The 27,383-nt window shown below is 45.2% G+C and overlaps 1 protein-coding gene across 1 annotated transcript; it reads left to right on the plus strand.

Annotated features, from left to right (window-relative positions):
* The first annotated feature begins 1,628 nt into the window (after positions 1-1,628).
* On the plus strand, positions 1,629-26,841 carry gdf6a (growth differentiation factor 6a). The gene is made up of 2 exons (XM_073049994.1): positions 1,629-1,971; positions 25,751-26,841. The coding sequence occupies exons 1-2, from the start codon at positions 1,629-1,631 to the stop codon at positions 26,632-26,634; spliced, it is 1,227 nt and encodes a 408-aa protein (XP_072906095.1). The 3' UTR covers positions 26,635-26,841.
* Positions 26,842-27,383: the final 542 nt, after the last annotated feature.

Here is a 27,383-nt window from a genome sequence, read left to right on the forward strand (position 1 = left end):
CCAATTCCCAGATTCTCATAATCCAATGAAACACATCACATATTATTTTACCTTGACATAATTTTCAAATGTGTATGTGGATGGTAAAGTGTTTTATCAATGTAAATAGTTTTTAAGAACAGCTTCTACCCCTCTGCCATCAGAATGGACAACGAACCCATGTGCACTTCTTCAGCATTTCATCTTCTTTTTGCCTTTTTTGAACTACCTATTTAATTATATATAATTGTAATTTATATATTTTAAATAAATGCATTACTATGTACAGCTGCCGGTGACAGTAACCCAGGTTCCGCTTCTGATTCTGATAGGTGGCCATGTTTTCAAAGTAACTGTCATCGATACTTCACACGATCGTTGTGCATCACAGGACTGGCGTTTGTAAAACGGTTACAGGGCAAATCAGCTGTAAGTATCATCCGGGAAGTGATCTGCAAACTAGATTTTTCGTTCTATTTATTCCACCATAAACCATTCTGACGTCCTTTCATTCTGAGACCTGACGAAGCGTCTCGGACCAGAATAGCCTACTCCTCTGCATGGTTTCTGTCTGACCTGCTGAGTTTCTGCAGCATTTACTGTGGGTTGCTGTGGATTTCCAGCATCTGAAGAATCTGTGTTAATTTATCCCACCGTCATAAGACCAGGAGCAGAATTAGGTCCTTTTGCCCATCGCGTCTGCTTCACCATTTCTTCGTGACTGATTTATTATCTCCCTCAACTCCATTCTCCTGCCTTCTCTCCGTAATCTTTGCGTCCGGACTAATCAATAATTTATCAACCACCGCTTTAAATATACCCAATGATTTGGCCTCTATAGCCGCCTGTTGCAATGAATTCCGCAGATTCAACACTATCTATCTGGCTCATCTATTTCGAAATGGACGTCCTTCTATTTTGAGGCTGTGCCGTCTGGTCCTAAACTGTAGGCAACATCCTCTCCACATCCACTCTGTCTAGGCTTTTCAGTTTTCAATAGGTTTCAATGGGATCGCCACTCATTCCTCAAAACTTAAGCGAGTACAGACCCAGAGCCACCTACCAATCCTCAAAGGTTCACCCTTTCATTCCGGGAATCATTCTGATGAACCTCCTCTGGACCCCTCGCCTATGCCGACACATATAAGGGGCGCAAAGCGGCTCACAAGACTCCGTCCGTCTGACCAGTGCTTTATGAAACATGACATGTTTGCTTTTTATAATCTAGTCCATTTGAAATGAATGCTAACATTGCATTTGCCTTCCTCACCACAGACTCAACCTGTAAATTAACCTTTAGGGAATCCTGCACAAGGAGTCTTAAGAGACGCGCTGTGATGGAACTTTTACACCAAGTGATCACTTAGAGAAATGGGCGCACCACACTTCTTTGCCTTGGCCGAATATTGCTGCCCTGTCAGGGGGTGGAGGGAATCGCTCTGCCTCCTCCCACTGGCCAAATGGGGGCGGGCAGTGCGCGCCGCCCGGCCAATCATCGGCGGCGCGCGTGCGCGGGTGGGCGGGCCGGCGCGCACGTCGGGACAGTGGGGCGGCGGACGGGCGGCCGCGGCAGGGAAGTCAAGGTACCGTGCGTTTGTGTGCTTGAAGCGAGCCGCGCCCGGGCGGAGCGCCCCTCAAATCCCCTCCGGATGGAGCCGCTCCGAGCCGCTGCCCTTCTCCTGTGCTCGGTCACCTGCTGCTGGTGGGGTTTACAGTGCGTGGAGCCGGCAGCTCTGTCCCCAGCTGCTCCGGGCGCCGCCTCCTCCTCCCGGACAGCGGTCGGCGGCGCGGCGCTCCGAGCGGATGGCACCGTGCGCTCGTTGCCGGTCCGAGGGAGCGGTCACCGGCGGACCGGCGGCGTGAGCCCTCACCACTTCATGATGGCAATGTACAGGACTTACTCTGCAGCCGAGAAACTTGGACTAAACACCAGTATCCTCCGCGCTACAAAGTCTGCCAACACGATCACGAGTTTCGTAGACCAAGCAGAAGGTTGGTCCCGAGCGAAAATCCGTTCCTAGTAACGCTACCGCTGCGATCGGACCCCGAGTTCCCCTCCGACCCATCGGATGTTCAGAGCCGGCCGTTACTGCCGGCTGCAGTCCGGGCCACTTTGTGCAGACGGGGTTGTAGCTGATCTCAGGAAAGAGCATTCACCGTTTGTGGGGCGGACAGAGGATTTTAGTTTAGAAAAGTTAAAAATAAATAAGACAAGATATTAGTACAATAATAAGATAATATTAGGTTCTGGAATTCTAACAGCAGAGAGCATGCACTTAAGGGTCTAAGTTTTAAGAGATCTGAGATGTGCTATCACAAGAAACTTGATTTTTTAATCTCTGAAGCGGTGGAGACCGAGGTATCTGGTTGAGGTTTATAAGACTGTGAAAGGCTTACGAGTAGACAGTACCTTTTAGCAGGGTTGAAATGTCTGATACGGCACCAGACGGTATGCATTGATGGTAAGAGGGGGAAATTTCAAAGGAGATGTGAAAGGCAAGTTTGTTTTTTACACACAGAGAGGTGGGTGCCAGGAATGTGCTGTCCGGGGTGGGGGTAGAGGCAGAAACATTAGGGACGGGGCTTTAAGAGACGTTTAGATAGGGGCTTGAATGTAAGGGAATTAGGACGATATGGACATCGTGTTGAGAGAAGAGATTAGTTTAGTTTGCCATTTGATTACTAATATAATTGGTTCAGCACAACGTTGCGGGCCGAAGGGCCTGTTCCTGTGCTGTACTGTTCCATATACTAATACGGAGTTATCGGCGTTGTCGCTTCAGGCACGATAGGGCACCTTGCAAAGTTTAGCAGCTTTCTACGACAACATCCCCCCAGTTGGCTAATGCTGTTTTTGATTTAGTATCACATGGGATCACTTGTAACATGAATTTGCAAATAGATTTAAGATGTATTTTAAAGTCATCTTAAACAAGCAGACCCCAACGCAAGATTTTAGCCGGACTCAGAACTACCTTAGTGCCGCCTGCGCGTGGGAGTCGGTGTAGTTGTACTGAGGTCTGTCCAGCTACCTTCTACAAAGTTTGGCAAAGATAGACATCACGTTAGTGCGTGTTAAGTATTTATGTTATGGGGATCCCGAGAGTTCAGTGTGATCTCTGCTTTCGTTAAAACGGCATTCTGCACAAACTCAAACTGCGGATTAATCTTGCTCAAAAGAAAGGGGTTGAAAGGAACAAAGAAGGATAATAATATTCCTCCGCCCTTGAAGGATTCCACAGGTACGAGATTCACATTATTTAAAGTGCACGCTGTCAATGTTGCTAAACTGATCATTGGATGTAACCGTTGGAAACTGTTATTCTGAGGCAGTTTGTAATCGGCTCACAGTTAACGACCCATTTCTCAATGTATCACAAACGCAAGGGATGATGCAAATCTTTATTTCTCCAGTCCTGATGAAAGGTCTCGGCCCGAAACGTCGACTGTACTCTTTTCCATAGAGGCTGCCTGGCCTGCTGAGCTCCTCCAGCATTTTGTGTGTGTTACTCTGTCCACAGAGGCTGCCTGGCCTGCTGAGCTCCTCCAGCATTTTGTGTGTGTTACTCTGTCCACAGAGGCTGCCTGGCCTGCTGAGTTCCTCCAGCATTTTGTGTGTGTTACTCTGTCCACAGAGGCTGCCTGGCCTGCTGAGTTCCTCCAGCATTTTGTGTGTGTTGCTCTGGATTTCCAGCGTCTGCAGATTTTTTTCTTGTTTGCAGATCAGAATCACGTTTTGATATCACTGGCATAAATCGTAAGATACAGTATTTTTGCGGTAGCAGTACAGAGTAAAAATTAACCATATATTATACCAAGATATATATAAAAGTGGCGCAAAAGATAGCAAAACCATTAAAATATAGTGAAGCAGTATTCATGGAATGATTGTTCGTTTAGAAGTCAGATGAGGAGGGGAAGAAGCTGCTCCTGAAATGTTGAGTGTGTGTCTTCCGGTTCTTGTACCTCCTCCCTGATGGTGGCAATGAGAAGAGGGCATGTCCTGGGTGATGGGGGTCCTGTATCATTGACGATGTCTACAGGCTCCTGTACCTCCTCCCTGATGGTAGCAATGAGAAGAGGGCATGTCCTGGTTAATGGGGGTTCTGTATCATTGACGATGTCTACAGGCTCCTGTACCTCCTCCCTGATGGTGGCAATGAGAAGAGGGCATGTCCTGGTTAATGGGGGTCCCCAATGATGCGTGAGGCACCACCTTTTGAAGGTGTCCCTGATGCTGGGGAGGCTGGTGCCCATGATGGAGTTACTGAGTTTAAACTGTCTGAAGCTTTTTCCGATCCAGTGCCGTGGCCCCTTCACACCAGAAAGCCAGAATGGTCTCCCCGGCCCATCTGGAGACGTTTGCGAGTCTTTGGTGACATTCCCAGTCTCCTGAAACTTTTAATGGATTTCAGGACGCACTTTTTCAGTTCTGATGAAGGGCCTCGGCCCAAAACACTCCTCTTCATAGAGGATCGCTGAGTTCCCTTAGCATTTTGTGTGTGTTACTCTGACCCTGTGTATGATGCAGGCAAAAGCCCGTGTTTATTCTCTTCCTAATTTCATCAAAAGATGCTTTGAGGCTGATAACACCGCAATAGGCACTTGGTCCTGGAGTGTCGGAAGGCCTGTTATACTACAGCGACACGGATAACCTCCCAGTTTAATAGAAATCAGCCGGATGATCGGTCGCTGAACGCATTTACTTCAAAGGAATTTTATCTCCCTGTCCTCGCCTTGATGGATATAAACATGCGACCCCTCAGATTGTCGACTTGGTTACTCCTGTAGCTTCAATTATGATTGTGTGTGTGTGTGTGGGGGGGGGGGGGGGGGGTTACCGGAGAAGTGTATGCGCAGTTGTACCTCACAGTAAGACAAAATAAAGAGTAGCATTCCGCACTTTGGGGTAACCTGCCATTTGAAATGTGTTGATCTGCTTGAGCATGTAGCGAAAGTTTGAAGCTACTTTGTAACGTTAATGTATGTTAGCTGTAAGCCAGTGCAGTACGGTATGCAGAGCAAGCTGTTGCTCGTGTAGCAGGTCCCCTCTACACGCTGATGAATTAACTCAAGGGAACGGCAGACACCGATACAGTTTGGCAGCAGCGGCGTCGTGTTGAACTCAACGGAGGACCGACTGAGGGAGTCCAGCTCCGGATTTGCTTTGGGAAGTCTAGTAATTTCTAAGGCAGGGACATGTTCGGCACAACCTTCTGGGCCGAAGGGCCTGTATTGTGCTGTAGGTTTTCTATGTTTGGCCCCGAAGCCTTCCCCTTAAGTGGGTATAACTGCTAGGCAGCAGAGGTTTGAGATCAGAGTTTTCCTTCTCCTAGATGAGCTGCCAAACAAGGTTAACGAGCCCCATCTGCCTGAAACGACTGGTTTTAAGCCGCCTTTGCCCCCTCCACTGATCGGACAAGGGGCAACCATGTTGATCAAGTCATCTTGAGAGTTTTTATTAAAATGAAGTCACTGTGCGAGTGGGAGAAGCTTTCGGAGATTCGGTAAATTGATCAGCAGACTAAACTGTTGAGTAATTTAAAACAAAACACAGCACGCGTGCAGAGGCGAATGACACCCAAACATTTAGTTGTTATTGGGCCAAGAAACCTGGCCGTTGAAAAGGCAAAAGAAGCCACTGTCAGAATCAGCATCAGAATTGGGTTTAATGTCACTGGCGTTTGTCCTGAAATTTGTTGTTTTGCGGTAGCAAAGCATTGCAATACATAATAATAATAAATAAATACGCTTTATATATACAGTACATATTACAGCAAGATATATATAGCAATTAAATTAAATGGGTGGTGGGGATTCCTAATAGCGGTTGCCGCATTAATGCTAAATTATTGGTTAAAAGCTGCAGGTTGAAATCTACTTCCTCGCGTTTGAAACATAGAAACATAGAAACATAGAAAACCTACAGCACAATACAGGCCCTTCGGCCCACAAAGCTGTGCCGAACATGCCCTTACCTTAGAACTACCTAGGCTTTACCCATAGCCTTCTATTTTTCTAAGCTCCGTGTAGCCATCCAGGAGTCTCTTAAAAGACCCTATCGTTTTCACCTTCGCCGCCGCCACAGGCAGCCCATTCCACACACTCACCACTCTCTGTGTAAAAAACTTACCCCTGACATCTGCTTTGTTCCTACTCCTAAGCACCTTAAAACTGTGCCCTCTCGTGCTAGCTATTTCTAGTTATTTTTTGATTAATTCCAGAGAGTTGTGAGGAGAATGGAAGGATATGGACGTCCTATGGACACAAGTGATCAGTTTAGTTGGCTGTTTGATTGATAATTCAATTGGTTCAGCACTACATTGTGGGCCGAAGGGCCTTTGCCTGTATTCTCACTGGAGATTAGGAGAATGAGTGGGGGAGGAGGAGTGGGATTTCATTTTTTATTGAAAGGCCTCGATAGAGTGGACGTGGATATGATGTTTCGTACAATGGGGGAGTCTGGGAGCTCAGGGCACAGCGTCAGAATAGAGGGATGCCCCTTTAAAACAGAATTTCTTTAGCCAGAGAGTGGTGAATCTGGAATTCATTGCCACAGGCAGCTATGGAGGCCAAGTCTTTATGTATATTTAAGGCAGAGTTTGATAGATTCTTGATTAGTCAGTGTGTCAAAAGTTTTAGGGAGAAGGTTGGGGAATGGGGTTGAGAGGGATAATAAATTAGTCATGATGGAATAGTAGGGCAGATCTGATGGGCTGAATGGCTCTAATGTCTCACGGTTTTATTCTCTGAAGGACAAAAATCGTTAATCGGAGGTGATTTAATTAACGGCCGTGGCTGCAGTGCGCTCGGAGAGTAGTTTTGACGACATCGAGATATCTGGCATTTGCTGTAAACCGATTAGCTCAGACCCGGCCGCTTTTTGAATAATTTTACCCCGTAATCAGGTTTACAATGTTAAATTCATGCGAAGTAAATTCCTGTAGCGCCATATGTTTAACGTATCCGCGAAGCCGGCGGAAAGTAACCGCTAGAGTCACTTTGCTAGCACAATTTTGGGCTGGGGTTTGTGCTCTTTGTGTACACATTCTCCGTCCAAGCTGATGTGATTTAATGTGTCACCGCAGTGACCCCGCGCAGGACCTACTGAGGGTCGTTTAGCAGAAAGACAGTGATTTGAGTATTTGAACTCAATGATCTAATTGCGTGTTCATGTCACAATATATCAAATATTGTCTGTACTCCCGTAATGAACTGGCCCAGCCAATAGCAAATCCCGAAAACTCCACAGACTTCCGCTCCTCTGAGATGCTTATTCAGTTTTACTAGTTACCACCCTCCGCGATCGCTACTTTGCGAGCTATTAATTGCTGGATGCGAATTCCGCTGCTCCCTGCAACTTAGCAGACTCCCTAGCCCTGGATCAGTTTAAAATAACCTCAGTGAGGTTTAATATCACCGGCCTATGCCGTGAAATTTGTTGTTTTGTGGCAGTAGTACGTTGCATTAAAAAGTAATAAAAACTCTAAATTACAATAAGAATATATAAAAAAATAAATTAAATAAGCCGTGCAAAAAAAAAGGGGAAAATAGCGAGGTAGTGTTCACGAGTTCATTGTCCATTCAGAAATCTGATGGCAGAGGGGAGGAAGCTGTTCCTGAGATGTTGAGTGTGTGTCTTCAGGCTCCTGTACCTCCTCCCTGATGGGGGCAATGAGAAAAGGACATTTTCTGGGTGATGGGAATTCTTAATAATGGGTGCTGACTTTTTGAGGCAACACCGTTTGAAGATGTTCCCGATGTTGGGGAGGCTCGATCCCATGATGGGGCTGCCGAGTTTGCAACTCTCGGCGGCTTTTCCCGACCCTCCATACCAGTCGGATCAAAAACGGACTTTCTTCGCAGCACCTAATGGCTCCAACGCTAACTCCCGCCATTAACCCCACTTCTCCATTGATAGATTAAAGCGCAAGGGGGAGGGACGTCTGCGAATTTCATCGTCCGCTACGGTCGCAAGATCAGACAAGAACAAGTCGAATGCAGTAACATTAGTTTTGGTGCATGAAGTAACTCATTAAAACGCAGATGGGAGCGCGCTGGCCCGGGGACCCACGGCAACAGACCGTGCAGAGTAAAACAGGACAATTAGGGGAAGGAATTAAGGAAAATACGCCGGATTTACTAGCGGAGTCTAAAGCTGAAAGAAAAAGTACTTTTAAATCAAGCGGTGATTGACTTAGTGCGCGTGGTACCCCTCGTGATGGCTACACAGGATTCCCGCGTGTTACATGTCTGTGACACATAGAGTATTAAATCTTCCGTTCCGTCACCAATCAGAAAGAACAGCTTTAATTCTGGGGCACTGTCTGCTTGTTTGGGGGGAAAATAATCGTTCAAGCAATTTAAGTTATTTTTATTCGCCCCAGCTTTTCAATTGCAGACACTTTGGCTGTCGGCCGTTGTTGCGTCTGGTCTTTCATATTGACTCTGTTGTATTTCTTTGTATTTATTGCGAAAGCCCGCAAGAATATTAATCTCAGGGTTGTATATGTTGACGTATCTATACTGTGGAAGTAAATTTACTTTAAACATAGTAATGCAAAATTTAACGCCAGTCGGGGACCGGTGGAATACATTTTAATACGTTTGTTTTGACCTTTAGAACGAACTTTTCTTCTACATTGGAATCCGGTTACAATGGATTCCATAAATCTGCACGCAAAATTAACCGAAATCTTTAAAAATCCCAACACGTAGAGATTTTGTATCTATTCAGCCACGCTGAATTCCATATAACTGAACGCAAAAATCTGTGCGTTTAGAACTCCAAGACGTAGACTTTATCTATCTAACCAACTACGCTAAATTCCATATAACTGGCGTCACTTACTGGACATACAATCAATCTACGTGTAGAAGCTACTCGTATATAGTATTTTTTTTATTATTCCGTTCTTTATCTTTTTGTCTTGCACCGGATCTGGAGTAACAATTATTTTGTCAACATCTCCTTTACACGTGTGTACTAGAAATGACAATCTTCAACAGAACGCAAAAGGAAAACTATGTTTTTAAAAACTTTAAGACATAGAGTTTTTCTATTTAACCAGTTACGTTGGATACCATATAACTGAACGCAAAAAAACCCTATGTCTTTAAAACTCTAAGACGCAGGGGAAATGAAATATAATCAGGAAAGTATTTTAATGGATGAAGAGAGAATTGGAAACTGTTAATTATTCGGTGACCTTGTATTCGATTTGTTTGAGACTCATATATAAAACAACTAATGCAGAACAGACGCTTCAAGTGCCTGCTATAACAGACGGTTCCAATCTAAGTTTAATATTACACCGTGTTGAGAGAATGGAAAGGAAGAGGGGATATCATAACGATCAGCGAGATAGTCAGAAGGGCACCTTCTCCGACCAAAAGGAAACTCGAACCTGTGGTAAGAAAGGGCCTAAACGGTCGCGTACAAATATCTTACACATTGTGTTTATGGGATGGGAACCGCCGCTGATATATCATTGTGTAAAACGAAATATTAATAGCTGAATTTTTGAGGTCGCGTTCCTTTCAATCTTGTATTAGCTGTTGACAAATCAGTGCCATTTGCTTTATTATAATAGTTTGGAATAAAAGATTGTGACGTTAATTACTTTTAATCAGCGGTAAAGACCGGGTTTAATGCAAACAACCCTCACCCTCGTATCTTCATAAACTCCGATCACGTTTTCCCAAGTGAATCGCTGCATCGTATGTTATTCTCACAACTAATAGAACGAAGTTTTTTTGCATTCATTTTCCCGTCGCTGCTTGAACCAGAGGGGATAACTGAACTCGTCCCATCAGAATCAGGGTTATTATCACTGACATACGTCGGGAAATTTGTTGTTTTACAATGCAGTACATAATGATAAAATGTAAACGACAGTAAGAAATGTAATACATATATATAAAAGTTAAATTAATTAAGTAGTGCAAAACGAGAGAGAAAAAAAGAAAAAGTAGTGAGGTAGTGTTCATGGGTTCATTGTCCATTCAGAAATCTGATAGGGGAGGGGAAGAAGCTTTTCCTGAATCATTGAGTATGTGTCTTCAAGCTTCTGTACCTCCTCCCTGATGGTAGCAATGAGAAGAGGGCATCACTGAACTGTTTCCACAGCCCATGGGCTCACTTTCAGGGACTCGTCATCTCATGTTCTCGATATTTATTGCTTTTATATTGTTATAATTACCGTAACTTGATTTTTCTCCCTTTTGTATTTGCACAAATCGTCGTTTCTTTTTGCACAGTGGCTGTTTGTCCATCTTTATTGTCGGCGGTTTCCCCCCTAGAGTTTACCGTGAATGCCCGCAAGTAAATGAATCTCTGGGTTGTATATAGTGACGTGTTTGTACTTTGAAAATACACTTAATCTAATTTGGTATGAGAACTTTGCTTTAGCTACAGCGAAAAGCAGCGCCTTCTCAGAGAACGGCGCTCCATAAATCGAAAGTAGACGTTGTCCTTAGATTCAATAAAACGGCCGCAAATCAGCTCCGCAAAGATCCGTTCTGTGCGGCCAGCGCGGCACGTTGGTGTCTCGGTAGATTCATTTGGGATTTTAAATTGGTATTTTCCAACACGACAAGCCAGGTCTGATGAAATAGCCAAGAGTAACCAGACTCTAGTCTTATTAGAAGTTTCTGCTCGGATTACAGGCAGGAACAGGCGAGTCGAGAGCGCTGCCTTCGTTTTCACGATGCATTCTGTCATAACATGGCTCAGGAGGATTAGAAAGCCACCAGAATTCCAATCAGGTTTAATATTACTGTCGTATGTCATGAGATTTGCTGTTTTGCAACAACACTACAGAATAATAAAACATAAATTACAATAATAAATATGTATACTGTTCTGTGCAGAAGTCTTGGGCATATATAGTGCCTTAGACTTTTGCACAGCTCTGTATTTGTCAACGCGGAGCGGGGAGCGAGTTTGTGAATCTGGCGGGAGCAAACGACGTTGGGAATGGTGAGGGTGGAGCGCCGCGGGAGGGGTGTGGGACAGATGGCAGAGAAGGAGTGCCAGGAGAGGTTGTGGGGGTGGGAGTGACGCCGGTGCAGGCACACCCAGCCCTGAGACACCAGGCAATATAAGTTGATTTCAAACAGTTGGTTTATTGATCATTACAGAATGTCTCTCTGGTGCTTCCCTCTCCCTCCCTTTCCCCCTTCCCCTTTCCCAACCGTGATTGCCCTCTCCCTGCCCCCTTCCCACAATAGAGACCCATATCAGAATCTGGTTTATCACCAATCACATATGTCATGAAATTTGTTTTTGTTTCCCCTATGGTAGCAGTAGAGTGCAACACATAAAATTACTCCAGTACTCTGCAAAAGATGTTAGGCAGTCTAGCTCTAAATATGCCTGAGACTTTTGTAAACTGGTGCAAAGAAAAACTTAACAAGGTGATGCTCCTGGGTTCGATGTCTATCCAGAAACCTAATGGCGGAGGGGGGAAGCTGTTCTGAAGTATGTGTCTTCAGGCTTCTGTGCCTCCTTCCTGAGGAGAAGATCAGTTCCGGTCGATGCGGTCCGCAATGACGGATGCCGCCATTTGATGCTATGCGCTTTGAAGATGTCCTTAATGCCGATGAGGCCAGTGTCCAAACGGAGCTGGCTGGGCTTACAAATGTATTCAATTCCTCAAACATGTACCGCAGTTTATAGCGAATCTGATCACAACCTGGGCAGAAAACATCAGCTCTTAATGTCAATAATCTTCCGACCTTTGTCTTAAAAATATTTAAAAACCGTTTCCCCTGCCCACTGAGAAAGGGGAAAAGACTCCAAAGACTCACTGCTAGGGGGCAAAAACTCATCTCTGTCTTAAAAATGCTCTTCCTTATTTTTATGCAGTGACTCTAATTCCAGACTCTCCAACCAGAGGACACTTCCTCTCAACAACCATGGGCCAAGACCTGTCGGCATCTCATCTGTTCCAACCAAGGCAGCTTCAACTTGCTAAACGCCAACAGCTGCAAGCCTTACCCGCCGGAACTTCCCCCATCAGACAGCCCGCCCGCCCGCCCATTTCAAAAGTTCAAAGTAAATTTATTATCAAAGTACATTAATGTCAGCATGTACGACCCTGAGATTCACTTTTGCGGGCATTCACAGTAAATAGAAGAAACACTATAGATTCAATGAAAGCCCTCACCCAACAGGACAGACAAATAACCAAAATGTAAAAGATAACAAATACAAAAAGAAAGAGAAATTAATTATATTAAATATGAAGGAATTATCACTACAGGAAAAAAAAAGTTAACCAATGGAAGAGCATGTCCCTCCCTGGAAGACAGCCCAGGATCTGAGCAGACTAGATGTGGACAAGAAAGGCCTGGCTCAGAGTTGGAGACTTCTTCCAAGAAACAGACGATTCCTTGTGGCAATACAGGACCGGGGGGTTAACACACACAAAAAACGCCAAAAATACATAATCAAAGATCAACAAATTCAAGACGATTTGTGCAGAAAGTGCGAAGAGAAACCAGAAACAATGCAACGTATTCACTCAATCTGATTACTTACACAGGCACAAGCAAGCGACAACATCATTCATCAAAACTTTGCTTTAAAATACAAATTCATAAAAATACCACAGCTTGTGTTTATGATCCAGTTTTAGAGTCAGATTCCTGCACATTATATTCTTCCTGATCCGTTATTCCAGATAGGACAATCCATAATAACTGTCCAGATATAATAACACAGGATAAACAAGCAGGAACAACTTATTTGATAGATTGAGCCATTCCAAACACATGTAACCTACAGAAAATAAGTGAAAAACACCAGAAATACGCTGAATTAAAAGAGGAAATTGAAAGACTTTGGAACATGAACAAGGTATACATTATCCCAATAGTAATATCTGCAATTGGTGTCATCCCAAAGTCACTACACAACAGCATTAAACTTTTAGGCCCACACAGCGATATCTGTGTAAATCTCCAGAAAGCCTCAATACCACTAGAATAGTCAGAAAGTTCCTAGCTATTAAGAAATTAGCATGCTTGGCTATGTCCGTACCTCAGGTTTTACCAGCTTGAGCTGAAAAAATAAAAATAATAATAGTAAATAAACACCGAATATTGAGAACATGAGATGTAGAGTCCTTGAAAGTGAGTCCATAGGTTGTGGGAACAGTTCAGTGTTGAGGTGAGCGAATTTGAGTGAAGTTAAACCCTCTGGTAGAGGAGTCTGATGGCTGAGGGGTAGTAACTGTCCCTGAACCCGGTAGTGTGGGTTCTGGAGCTCCTCTACCTTCTTCCTGATGACAGTAGAGAGAAGGGATTTGTCTAGTGGTTTCAGGTTTTTGTCTAGTCAAATTTCTCTAAAATCTCGCCAGAAGACGATCATCATTTCTGAAACATGAAGCCCATTGTTGTACACTCTACTGAATCCCTCTGCTCTCACTGAACTGATTCCACAACCTACAGACTCACTTTCAACGTATCTACTGCTCAGTGTTCTCAGTATTATCTATTTGCTTTAAAATAAATCTGCACGATTTGTCTTCCTTTGCACAGTGTTGTTGTTTTGTCAGTTTTGTTTGTGTATAGGCGTTCATTGATTCTATTGCATTCCTTTATGTTCCCGTGAATGCCTGCAAGGAGATGAATATTGGGGTTGTATATTCAATCGCAAACAAGAGAGACTCTGTCTCTCAGCAGGCCAGGAAGTGTAGCGAAGTTTCGGCAGGGCCTCCAGCATTCTGCGTGTGGTTGTATGTGATGACATACAGGGACTTTGGTAACACGTTTCATTTGAACGTTGAAGTCTATACACAAAGTGCTTCATTAAAGTCCAAAGTACCGAAAAGATAATGAGCGACAACTCCTCACCCCCCACCGCTACTTTGTTATTTCCTGTCAGGCACCTAATGTACAGACATTCCTGTGCATAGCGTCACTTTATGGACATACAATCAATCTGTGTATATACAGTAGATAACATGTATTTATATTTATCGTGTTCTTATTATAGTTGTGATCTGTATCTTGTTGAGTTTCTTTTTGGGGCACATCGGATCCGGAGTAACAATTATTTCATTCTCCTTTACACTTGCCTACTGGAAATGACATCAAACAATCTTGAATCTTGAGTAAGCGGTAATAGCTTTCATGATGATCTGTTGATCTGCACAATATTCTTTTGCTAACAAGGAGTTCGGATCCTCAGATCTCTTCCTAACGCACGCTGCCTGTTACTGGTTTGCTGAACTTTAATACCGGCGTGGCCGTTAAACGGCTCACCGAACCGAATTTAGCTGCATCGAATCAGTAATCAGGATTCATCATCGCGCTTAAATCTGCATGTAAATCTTGACTGTAATCGCCAGATTTTCTGTGAGTTCAGGGAAATTCGCCGTAAGTCTTTCCTTTCTGTCGCAAGAAAGCAGCGTCCGTTATTGGGTATTCCCGCCAACCCAGGAGAAGCTCTGTTCTCTCTGCTGCCATCAGGAAGGAGGCTGAGGAGCCTCTGGACTCGCACCACCAGCTTCATGAACACTTATTACTCCTCAACCAATTAGACTCATGAACCAGTGTGAATAAAACTTCACTCACTTCAGCACTGAATTGATTCCACAACCTGTGGAGTCACTTTCAAAGATTCTACAACTCATATTTTCGATATTTATTATTTATTTATTATTATTTTTACTTTTTTTCTTTTTTGTATTATCACAGTCTGTTATCTTTTGCACATTGGTCGTTTGTGTGCAGTCCTTCATTGCGTTTTCTTGTACTTATTGTGAATGACCGTAAGAAAATGAGTCTCGGAGTTGCATATGTGACATATATGTACTTCAGTAATAAACTTACTTTTGAGCTTGGAACTTTAAACCCTGAATCTGATCCTAACCCGCCTACTTGGTTCATTCTGCGTAAACACTCTTTTTGTTTCCATGCATCTGCCAACGACCAACTAATCTTCCCGAATCTCACGGTCTCCTTTAAGATTAACATCATTGTGTAGTTGGGAGGGAAGCGAAAGGTTCCGGAATGGTTCTGGAAGACTGGAAAATTGCAAATGTCACTCCACTCTTCAAGAAGGGAGAGAAGCAGCAGAAAGGAAACTATAGGCCAGTTAGTCTGACCTCAGCGGTTGGGAAGATGTTGGTGTTGATTACTAAGGATGAGGTATTGGTACATGCGGGCTGTAGTTAGTCTGACCTCAGCGGTTGGGAAGATGTTGGGGTCGATTGTTAGATATGTGGTTTCGGGATATGTGGAGGAATACGATAAAATAGACCATAGTCAGCATGGTTTCCTCAAGGGAGAATCTTGCCTGACAAGTCTGTTAGAATTCTTAGAAGAAATAACAAGCAGGAGAATCGGGTGATGTTGTGTACTTGGATTTTCAGAAGGCCCTTGAAAAGGTGCCACACATGAGGCTGCTTAACAAGCTACGAGCCCATGGTATTACAGGAAAGATTCTAGCATGGATAAAGCAGTGGCTGATGGCAGGAGGCAATGAGTGGGAATAAACGGAGCCTTTTCTGTTTGGCTACCAGTGACTAGTGATGTTCCACAGGAGTCTGTGTTGGGATCGAGTCTCTTTACGTTATCTATCAATGGTTTGGATGATGGTTTTGTTGCGACAGTTGCAGACGGTATGTAGATAGGTGGAGGGGCAGGTATTTCTGAGGAAGTAGAGAGGACTTAGATTAGGAGAATGAGCAAGTTTATGGCAGATGGAATGCAGTGTTGGGAAGTGTATGATCATGCACTTTGCTAGAAGAAATGAAAGGGTCGACTGTTTACTAAATGGAGAGAAAATACACAAATGCTGAGTTGCATAGGGACCTCGGAGTCCTCGTGCGGGATTCATTAAAGGTTCATTTGCAGGTTGAGTCAGTGGTGAGCAGGACAAATGCAATGTTCGCATTCATTTCTAATGGACTAAAATATAAAAGCGAGCATGTAATGTTGATACATTATAAAGCACTGGTGAAGCCTCACTTAACATAGGAATTATTCTTCATTTCGAATGTATGTCTTTAGCGTACAAAACCATGCCTTACCAGCGTGAATATCGATGTGTGCGTAACTGCCAAGCGGGTGCCGAGGTGGAGACACATCTCTACCAAAGGAGGTGTTAGTCACTCCTTCCCTCCGCTGGCCTGCAGGCCACCATTGGACAGGGTGTAGCACCTGCTTAGCCCCCCACCTCCCCCATCAGCGTCACGTGGTCATGGGAGCAGGCGGTGGATGGTCGTAATGAGCAGCTGGTGAACATCACAAGTCCTGGTTGTGCGACCACTGACACCAGGCAGGCAATCTCTGAAGAGTATTGATAATGGCTGGACTATCTTCTTCAGCTAATTGACGGGTTGGCCGCACACTGTCCTCCGCACGTCACGTGGCACAGCCTATCCGCGGAACGGGAAGTCAATTATCATCTGACCCTTCAGGATTAGGGAGAAGGGCAAAGAGGGAAATCAGATGGGAGGAAGTTGACCCCACGGGACCCAACATCCGGGAACAGAACCATTTGCTCTCCTCGCGACAAATACTTTGTAAATGACATGTTGCATTTGAGAAGAAGGGCATTCGCTCTGCAATTCCATCATGGCTAATTCATGATCCCTCTCAACTCCATTCTCCGGCCGTCTCGCCTCTACCTTTGATGCCCTGACTAATAGACAATAGACAATAGACGGTAGGTGCAGGAGTAGGCCATTCGGCCCTTCTAGCCAGCACCGCCATTCACTGTGATCATGGCTGATCATACACAATCAGTACCCCGTTCCTGCCCTCTCCCCATATCCCTTGACCCCACTATCTATAAGAGCTCTATCTAACTCTCTCTTGAATGCATCCAGAGACTTGGCCTCCACTGCCTTCTGGGGCAGAGCATTCCACATATCCACCACTCTCTGGGTGAAAATGTTTTTCCGCATCTCTGTTCTAAATGGCCTACCCCTTATTCTTAAACTGTGGCCTCTAGTTCTGGACTCACCCATCAGCGGGAACATGCTTCCTGCCTCCAGCGTGTCCAATCCCTTAATAATCTTATATGTTTCAATCAGATCCCTCTCATCCTTCTAAATTCCAGTGTATACAAGCCCAGTCGCTCCAATCTTTCAACATATGACAGTCCCGCCATTCCGGGAATTAACCTTGTGAACCTACGCTGCACTCCCTCAATAGCAAGAATGTCCTTCCTCAAATTTGGAGACCAAAACTGCACACAACACTCCAGGTGGGGTCTCACCAGGGCCCTGTACCTATCAATAACCTATCATTTAAATTCATGCACTTTGGTAGAAGAACTGAAAGGTTGACTATTTTTTAAATGGAGAGAAAATACAAAAAAAAACTGAGACCATATCTTAAGGTCTTACGGTTTTATCAAGCTCCGCTTTAAATATACCAAATGACGTGGTTTTCACAGCCGTCTGCGGCAATGAATTCCACAGATTCACCACCCTCCCCTCCTTATCTCTGATCTAAATGGACATCCCTCTATTCTGAGGATGTTTCCTCTGGTCCTAGACTCCCCTCACTACAGAAACATCCACTCTCGGCCTTAGAATATTCGATAGGTTTCAGTGAGCTCCCACTCATTCTTTCAAATTCCAACAAGATGGACTCAGCGCCATCAAACGCTCCTCCTATGTTGACCCTTTTCCCCCCGGGATCGTTCTCTTGAACCTCCCCCGGACCCTCTTCAATGCCAGCGCATTTTCTTTTCAGATGAGTGACCGAAAACTCTCACAATACTCCAAGTGTAGTCTGACCAAGCCTCAGTATACGTCCTTGAGTTTATTTTCTGGTCCTCTCGAAAGGAATGCTGACATCGCATTTGCCTTCTTCTACGTAAATGTTTGTTGCATTTGAGGTGAACACTCGATTTAAATCCTGTTGACAAAGTACGGAACTGGAGCAATATAAAAGAAAAAAAAACACCTTTTGCGGCCTACGTCTGCGCCAGTCTTTAAAACGCAATTTCACAATGGTTAGCCGGTTTACTGACACGCCATTCGCCTATCCCTTTTGTGGCCGGGTGCAGACGGTGTGGCACCTTCATATGGAGCGTGAGGTTGCAACCCCAGCTTGAATACTTGAAGGGGCTGCTCCTAAGTTCTGGTTGCCCTTCAGCCCCGCGCCCCACTACGGCGGAGTATGAGCCTCTAGGAGGATTTACTGCTGGGCTTGCTCCTGGGCCTGGACAAGATGGCCAATCACGGTCCAGGCACCCGAGGAGCAACACCTTATATTCTGTCTGGGTAGCCTCCAACCTAATGGCATGAACATCGATTTATCGAACTTCCGGTAATTGCCCCCCTTCTCCTTCACTATTCTCCATTCCCGTTCCCCTCTTTCACCTCATCTCCTTCTCTGCCCATCACCTTCCCCCGGCTCTCCTCCTCCTTCCCTTTCTTCCATGGCCTTCTATCTTCTCCTCTCAGACTCCCCCTTTTCCAGCTCTTTATTCACTTTTTACTTCACCCCTCCCCCTCTCCCGGACTCACGTACATCTTCCTCCTCTTCCGCCACATGCTTCCTCTGAGTTCTCCTCTTCCCTTCCAGTCCTGCTGAAGGGTCGCTGCCCGAAACGTCCTCTGTTTGCTCCTTTCCGTAGATGCTGCCTGGACTGCTGAGTTCCTCCTGCATTTTGTGTGCGTTACTTTGTATTCAAAGGTACATTTAATATCAGGGAAATGTATACAGTATACATCCTGAAATACTATTTCCAGCATCTGCAGATTTTCTCTTGCTTGCCAAAGCAATTAAATTAGCAATCAAATTGTCAACTAAACTAATCCCTTCTGCCTACACAATGTCCATATCCTTCCACTCCCTTCATAGTCATGAGCCTATCTAAACGTCTCGAATGTATTTGCCTCTACCACCACCCCAGAGAGCACATTCCAGGCACCCACCACTCTCAAACCTGCCCCTCACATCTCCTTTGAAATTACCCCTCTCACCTTAAATGCATGCCCTCTGGTATTAGACATTTCAACTCTGTCTGTCTGCTCTATCAATGCCTCTCATAATGTTATAAATCTCTATCAGATCACCCCTCAGCCTCCACCGTTCCAGAGAAAACATCCCAAGTTTGTCCAACCTCGTACCTTCTAATCCAGGTAACCGCTGTCAGATCTCCCCTAAAGATAGTTTGTAAAAATAAAAATAAGCACAGGAGATTCTGCAGACGCTGTAAGTCCAGAGCACCATACTCACAATGCTGGAGGAACTCAGCAGGTCGGGCAGCGTCTATGGAAAGGAACAAAGTGCCGGTGTTTCGGGCTGAGACCCTTCATCATGACCCATTGTTCAGGTCCTGGTGAAGCGTCTCGGCCTGAAACATCGACATTTATTCATTTCCATACACGCTGCCTGACCTGTTGAGTTCCTCCAGCATTTTGTGTGCATCGTTTCGTTTAAAAATAAAGTCAGTGTTGTAAAAATAAAACGACCGACGCTCAGGCGCGGATCAACTCGTGAACGAGCAGATTATTAAAATGCATTCCCAATCAAAGTGTATACATTAGAGACAAGAGCGAGAATCGGTCATCTGTTTCAAATCTGCTAAAATTGGCAGCATTCGGCCTGTGTGGTATCGACTGATTCCATTCTGGAAAGCAATCTCTCAGGCAATTCCCCAGTATAACACACAAGTGCACTATCAATAATAATTCCTTCAGTTCTGCACATTTTATTAGAGACGTCTCTGGTCCAAGTGAATCCAGCTGCCAGCTGCGAAACAAGACATTGTATTTGCCAAAGAACTGCGCCATCTACATTGAATAAACATCCGGGATAGTAGAATGATAGAATCACAGGACACTGCAGCTCAGAAACAGGACCTTGGGCCCATCTAGTCCGTGCCCATTATTCTGCCTAGTCCCATCGACCTCCATACCCCTCCTGTCCATGTTCCTACCCACACTTCTGTCAAATGTTGCAATCGGATCCACGTCCACCACTTACGATGGCAGCTCATTCCACACTCTAACCACCCTCTGAGTGAAGAAGTTCCCCCCAATGTTCCCCTTACCCATTGCCTCTGGTTGTAGTCTCAGCCAACCTCAGTGGAAAAAGCCTGCTTGCATTTACCCTGTCTATACCCCTCATTATTTCGTATCCCTCTATTAAATCTCATCTTAATCTTCTACGCTCCAGCAAATTAAATTTGTAATACTTCACAACTACGAACTGCGCTAAAAAATAATCCAAGATTCAAAATTCAAGATTGATTACTGTCATTTCCAGTACACAAGTGTAAAAATCGAAATAATTGTTACTCTGGATCTGAAGCAGCACAGAAAAAAACACACAAACAATGATATAAAGAACATCATTATAAAACATACAATAAATATAAGTACATTAAGATGGGTTATTTACATCGATCGATTGTATCTCCATAAAGTGAGGCTAGGCACTGGAGTGTCTGTACATACAGTGACACTGGAAGGAAATGGTGAAGTAGTGGTGGTTAGGGGTTTGTGGGGTCGGTTAATGGGTGATCAGCTTTACTGCAGGGGGAAGTCTAGTGGTCCTGGTGTGGATGCTATGTAGCCTCCTCCCTAGTGGGAGTGTGACAGACAGTGTTTGAGCAGGATGAGTGGGATCCTTCATGATGTTACTGGTCCTTTTCCAGCTCTTTTCTGTATATATGTCCTGGACGGCAGGTGGGCTGGTGCCGGTGATGCATTGGACAGTTTTGACTACCCGTTGTAAAGCCTTCCTGTCTGCAGCAGTGCGGTTTCCATATGCAGTGTGGTAGGATGCTGTCTATTGTGCATCTATAGAATGACGTGAGTAGGGATGATTCGCCCTCAGCCTCCTCAGAAAGTAGAGGCGTTGGCGAGCTTTACCGTCTGTGGATCAAGGCATTTCAGTAGCCAAACAACTGTGGCATTGAAAGTGAATACATATCCAGGATATTACTTTGCCTTCAAGTACTGTGCTATAAAATAATTTTATAAAAGCTACAGATTCGTACAGTGCTTAAATGAGCAAGCTACATCTGTATAAAACATCTGATTTGATCGGACTATGTGATCGCTGCAGCCAGTAAAGTTAAACCACCTATAAGGAGCATTTGATGACTCTGGGCCTGTACTCGCTGGAATTAGAGGGGATCGTGTTGAAATGTATCGAATATTGAAAGGTCTAGAGTGGATGTGGAGAGGATATTTCCTACGGTGGGGAGCCTCGGACCAGAGGGCACAGCCTCAGAACAGCTGGATGTCTCTTTGGAACAGAGATGAGGAGGAATTGCCAGAGGGTGGTGAATCTGTGGAATTCTTTGCCACAGATAGTTGTGGAGGCCGAGTTATTGGGTGTACTTAAGGCAGAGGTTGATAGGTTTTTGATTAGTCAGGGTGTCAAAGGTTATGGGGAGAAGGCAGGAGAATGGGGTTGAGAGGGATAATAAGTCAGCCATGATGGATTAGCAGAACACATTCGATGGGCCGAATGGCTCATGGTCTGAACATCATCTGCATCTGAACAACCAGCACGCATCCTGGATAGCCAAACAGCCTGCAAGGAGCCGGTATGTTCTCGCCGTGACCACCTGAGATTCCTCCTACAGACCAAAACCCTGCCGGCTAGAAGATTAATTGGTCGTTGTAAACTTCCCTGTAAAGATTAGGCTAGTGCTACATTGGCAGGTGCTCGACGCGCGGCTCGTTGTGTCGGAAGGACCCGTTTCTCCCGATACAGTACTTTTAAATAAGCCTAGCAAAAAACAACAACAACAACAACAACACACTGCTTGGTTCTTTAATCATAAATGATTTGATTTTAGCAGAAGTTGGAATTGGTGGGGGGGGGGACTTTACACTGATCTTTTCTTTGCATTGTAGTTGGCACTGTTATTCTTCTTGGAGTTAACGGCGCGCCTCATTACGGTCATGGGGCAAACAACATCCCGATGTAGGGTGTCGGTACGAAACGTCGACTGTTTATTCCTCTCCATAGATGCTGCCTGACCTGCTGAGTTCCTCCAGCATCCTGTGTGTGTTACTCTCGATTTCCAGCATCTGCAGAATGTCTTGTGCAACGATATCTTGATTGTTCCATGCAGATTAACTGGAATATCCCGAGCAGAGCGAACTGACCTGACTGAAGCAGACTTTTCCCTCTGAGGCTGGGTGAGACTACAACTAGAGGTCATGGGTTAAGGGTGAAAGGTGGAATGTTTAACGGGAACCTGAGGGGGAACTTTTTCATTTGGAGGGTGCTGAGGGTGTGAAACGAGCTGCCAGCACAAGCACTGGATATGGGTTCGATTGTAAAAGAAGTTTGGATAGCTACATTTATGGGAGGTGTATGGAGGGCGATGGTCTGCTACAGGCTGATTGAACTAGGCGGGTTAATAGATCAGTATGGACTAGTTGGGCCGAAGGGTCTGTTTCTATGCGGTAGTGTTCTACTTTCTTATGTAAAATGTAAATCACACAGGTTTGCAGACACGAACATCTCATTGGCTTCTATATATCTACCTGCAGAAACTACAAAAAAGCTGCAGGAAGTTGTAAACTCAGCCAGATCCATCATCGGGGACATCTTCAAAAGGTGATGCTTCAAAAAGCGGCATCTATCATCACCCAGGGCATGCCCTCCCTCTTCTCAGGAACCCGAAGACGTTTTAGGAATAGCCATCAGATTTCTGAATGGACAATAAACCCATGAACACTACCTCACTTCGCAACCTTTTCTTTTTGTTTACTCTCTTTTAGCACTACTTATTCAATTTAACTGTTATACATACTTACTAAAAATTAATAGTTGACAAATACTCACTGTGCAAAAATTTTTGGCACCCGAGCTCTCTCTCTCTCTCTCTCTTATATATATATATATATATATATATATACGCACACATATTTCTTATTGTAATTTACTGTTTTATTATTATGTATTACAAAGTTCTGCTGTCACAAAACAACAGATTTCACGACAGACGCCGGTGATATTAAACCTGATTCTGATTGGTCACTTCCCTTACACTTTCTGATTTAAAACCCTAGCTCCGGTTACCACAACACATTCGATGAGTAATCCAAAACGCTATTTGTGCGAGGCAAAGAAAGGCGCGCTAGTTCCATAATTATTTCAATGGTCAGCCCGGATTAGGATATCATACATTTCTGGCAGACATCCAAACTGCTGCATTTTCTTTGAGAAGATATTCCTCAGAGCAGACTGGGAAAAGTGAAAACTCTAAAGCAAGAACAAGGGACAAATGACGCCTGCTTTAACAACGCGGTATTATTTCGGTGAAGTTGAATACGCAGAAATCTTGGTAGGTATCACAAAAAAAATGTCATCTATTAAATGTGAAGGCAGATATTCTGAAAGTCTATCCATTGCAACATTAAATATCTCCTATAAACTGAAAACTGTATTTAAATTCCAGTTTTATTTGATCCTATAGCTCAATTGCAAATTGTGACACCTCTCGTGATAAACACCAGAGTTTCTGCCGATGTTGGAAATCCAGAGCAACACACACAAAATGCTGGAGGAACTCAGCAGGTCAGGACTCAGTCCTGTCTAGATGAAGGGTCTCGACCCGAAAATATCGACTGTTTATTCCTCGCCATTGAGGCTGCCTGACCTGCTGAGTTCTTCCAGTATTTTGTGTCTACAGCTCTGGTGAAGCCCTTGCGGACTTAATGCTTCTCAGTCGACTGAAGCTGTATTGGAATTGGGATGTCTAATACTCGTAGCGCCAATTCGTGTTGTAACAACATTTTAAATATAAATAAAAGTGCCCGAGTATGATAAAATGTATGAGTTTATGAAAGTAACATGGCCGACAATGACGGGAGACCCGTGGGGGAGAGCTTTTAAAGTGGAAAAACCGTGCACTGGGCAATTGCACTCTGTCGATTTCGGAAGTCCGGGTCCCGCGGTACGAGCAGTCGTAACAATTGGGGTCTTCCTTGGTTGCAGCGGATGGCCATGGTTTCTTCTGTCTCTTGTCATGCCCCTCGCTCTCCACGAAGAACCACCTTCCTGGGCGTCGGAGCTCGCTGTAGATCTCATCCGCCCAGTCCGCTGGAACTGACCGGATCTCACCGGGGTATGAGGCCCGCCGGCTACCCCCGCCTGGTTTAGCCTGCTTGTTGAAGCGATGGACTGGGGGCGGCCGCTGTCACATGCAAACAGCTACTTGGAACAGCAGGTGAGAGCTGTGGGACCGAATGTGAGTGAGCTGCCCCAGAGTGGACAGGACAAGCCCCGTCACCAGAGGTGACGCCCCTCCCTGGACACCTCACACTCCCCAAATCTCAAGTGGTTTGTATCTCCGTTCCTTTGGATGACTTCCTTTGCTCGTCCTCTCGCTAATACGAGGGAGCATAGCGTTAAGGTGACTGGCGGCAAGTTTTGATTTAACACAGAGAGTGGTGGGTGTGTGGAACAGTGCTGGTAGAGGCAGACACATTAGGAACAATGAACAACTCTTAGTTATATGGGTACATGGAGGGATATGTGAGAGGGAAGGGTTAGATTGATCTTAACGGGTCGGCACGGCATCGTGGGCCGAAGAGCCTGTACTGTTCGATGTGCGTAAACGTTTGGATGGCAGGATGTTGAACAGACTTTATTTCCTCTGAGAGCCAAAGTTATTAGCCGTCTCAATAACATGCTCTATTTTTGCTGAGTTTACTTCGAGGATACATCATACACAAACCTTTAAAATAGTTGACAAGGTACGTCAAACAGCAAGCTAACCGCTAGGCTACCTTGGCGCGCATGATCACCGACTCGTGTCGTGAAAATGTGTGGAGATTTTTATTTCATGAGCTTAGAAGGAGGTTTAACTTCTGTCTATAACATATCAGTAATTTTATTTAGCATTCGTCCTATAGAAATAGACCTTTTAATTATACTCCACATGCAATGTATTCACGAGAATGTTCCGGAAATTAACGTATGAGGAGCGTTTGATGGCTTTGGGCCTGTACTCGCCGCGGTTTAGAAGAATGGGGAGAGAGGGAGGAATCTCATTTAAACCTACCGAATATAGAAAGGTCTAGGCAGCACACGCAAAATGCTGGAGGAATTCAGCAGGCCAGGCAGCATCGATGGAAAAATGCCTTTCGTCTCGACTCGAAACGTCGACTGTTTTCCCATAGATGCTGCCTGCCATGCTGAGTTCCTCCAGCATTCAGTTGCTTGATTAGCAAGGATGTCAAATGTTACGGGGAGAAGGCAGGAGAATGGGGTTGAGAGGGTTAATAAAGCAGCCATGATGGAATGGCAGAGCAGACTCAATGGGCCGAATGGCCTAACCCTGCTTTTAGGTCTTATTATAGGCAAAGTATATGTTTATTATATATAATAGAATTTTTAATTATCTATGTAATCTAAGTTGCCGAACCTACTTGACCAATATAATGTGCAGAGAGGCTTTTCTCCTGACCGCGTCATTCCCAGCTTTCTGATGCCTGGAGGCCAGGCAGCATCTATGGAAATGAACGTCTCGGGCCGAGCTTTCTCCAGGACTGGGAAGGCAGGGTAAGGGGGAAGACGCTGTTTGCAGTTCTGATGAAGGGTCCCTGCCCGAAACGTCGACTGTTTATTCCTCTTCCCTCATCTGGTCTCACCTATCACCTGCCAGCTCGTACTCCTATCTCCCCCCTCCATTTTACTCTGTGGTTCAGGCGTATATGTTCCGTAGCCTCCTCCCTGATGGGAGTGATGGATTTCCAGCACCTGCAGAAACTTCTATGCTTTTACAACTTGCTGACACCTCTGTCTCTCCTTTTCCTTGCAGACGAATCCTCACACCCGCATTTCAAAAAGCAGAACTATCTATTCGACGTAGCTACGTTGTCGGACAAGGAGGAACTGGTCGGGGCCGAACTGAGGATCCTGAGGAAACCGGCAGAGGATTTCGAGGAGACGCCGCCAGGCCTGTATGACATTGAGCTCTACTCGTGTTTCACCCAGGGAAACTCGCCCAAATTATTGGAGTCCAGGAGACTTGACATGTCCCACTCAAAGAAACAAGCATGGGAAGTTTTTGATGTTTGGGAGGTCTTTAAACTCCCGCACCCCACCCAACTCTGCTTCGAAATTAAGGTGACATCTTGTAAAAGCAGGTTTGAGATTGACTTTAGGCAGGTGGGCCTTGGGCGGTTAGGGAGGCCGCTCCAAGAAAAGGCAGTTTTGGTCGTTTTCACCCGAACTCGGAAAAAAGAAAACCTGTTCAGCGAGATGAAGCAGAACATTAAATCCTCAGAAGGTTCGGCCGAGGGAGGCAGACTGCTGTTGAAAGGCCGCAGGAAGAGGCGGACCGCCTTTGCCAACCGGCACGGGAAGAGACACGGGAAGAGGTCCAAGTCCCGCTGCAGTAAGAAGCCTTTGCACGTCAACTTCAAAGAACTGGGCTGGGATGATTGGATCATCGCCCCCCTGGACTACGAGGCGTACCACTGCGAAGGGGTGTGTGACTTCCCCCTGCGATCTCATTTAGAACCCACGAACCACGCCATCATCCAAACCCTCATGAACTCCATGGACCCCAACTCCACTCCGCCGAGCTGTTGCGTCCCCACCAGACTGAGCCCCATCAGTATTCTGTACATCGACGCGGGCAATAACGTTGTCTATAAACAGTACGAGGACATGGTGGTCGAATCGTGTGGATGCAGGTAGCGTTGCGTCCCCAGTTTTCGGGGGCAGCCAGAATACTGAGTACATACTTGAGGACGTGGTAGGGTTGGTCCGTCCGAGGACCATGCACGTTGTTTTACTTGTGTTCAACTAGCTGTGTTTCTCACTGGAGGGCCCCGCAAATTATCCACCGGGGCAAGTGTGAGACAGGCGAGGGAGAGAGAGCGAGCGAGAGAGGAAGAGGGAGAGGGAGAGGAAGAGAGAGAGAGAGCGAGAGAGGAAAGGAGAGAGAAGGGGTGAGAGAGGAGGGGGAGACAGTCACAGACCTAGAATGTTCTCTATAATTTATTCGTACACGTCATTTAGTTGCTATGACACCGATATTTAAACACACTACCTACAATTTACCCGTTAAGCGATATCTAACTAATCTGATCACAATGCACAACGGGCCATATTACAAGCAATGAGAGGCTCGCCTTCGGTTACCGTCCGTAGGGACAGCGGAAGAGTTTGCCTCAAATTTATCCGAAACGTTAACCCGTACGGATATTATTCACTGCATAACGTTGATGACAGAAACCGCTGGGGAAGAGGCATTCATGCGCGCACCTATCTTCGTTGTTAGGTAACGACCCGCAGACATCACAAGAGGACACCCTCCACTTTACTGGTTAAGGGTTAACATATGAGGAGTATTTGATAGCTCTGGGCCCTTTTTCACTGATGTTCGGAAGAATGAGGAAATCTCATTGAAACCTTTCGAATATTGAATGGCCTAAAGTAGACAT

Source organism: Hemitrygon akajei, chromosome 1 (genome assembly GCF_048418815.1).
Source record: "Hemitrygon akajei chromosome 1, sHemAka1.3, whole genome shotgun sequence".
Taxonomy (NCBI): Eukaryota; Metazoa; Chordata; class Chondrichthyes; order Myliobatiformes; family Dasyatidae; genus Hemitrygon; species Hemitrygon akajei.

Excerpts from the sequence above, each read along its gene's own strand:
- gdf6a (XM_073049994.1), top strand. The coding sequence starts at position 1,629 with ATGGAGCCGCTCCGAGCCGCTGCCCTTCTCCTGTGCTCGGTCACCTGC. Across the intron at positions 1,972-25,750 it reads TTTCGTAGACCAAGCAGAAG|ACGAATCCTCACACCCGCAT; the intron begins GTTGGTCCCGAG and ends TTTTCCTTGCAG.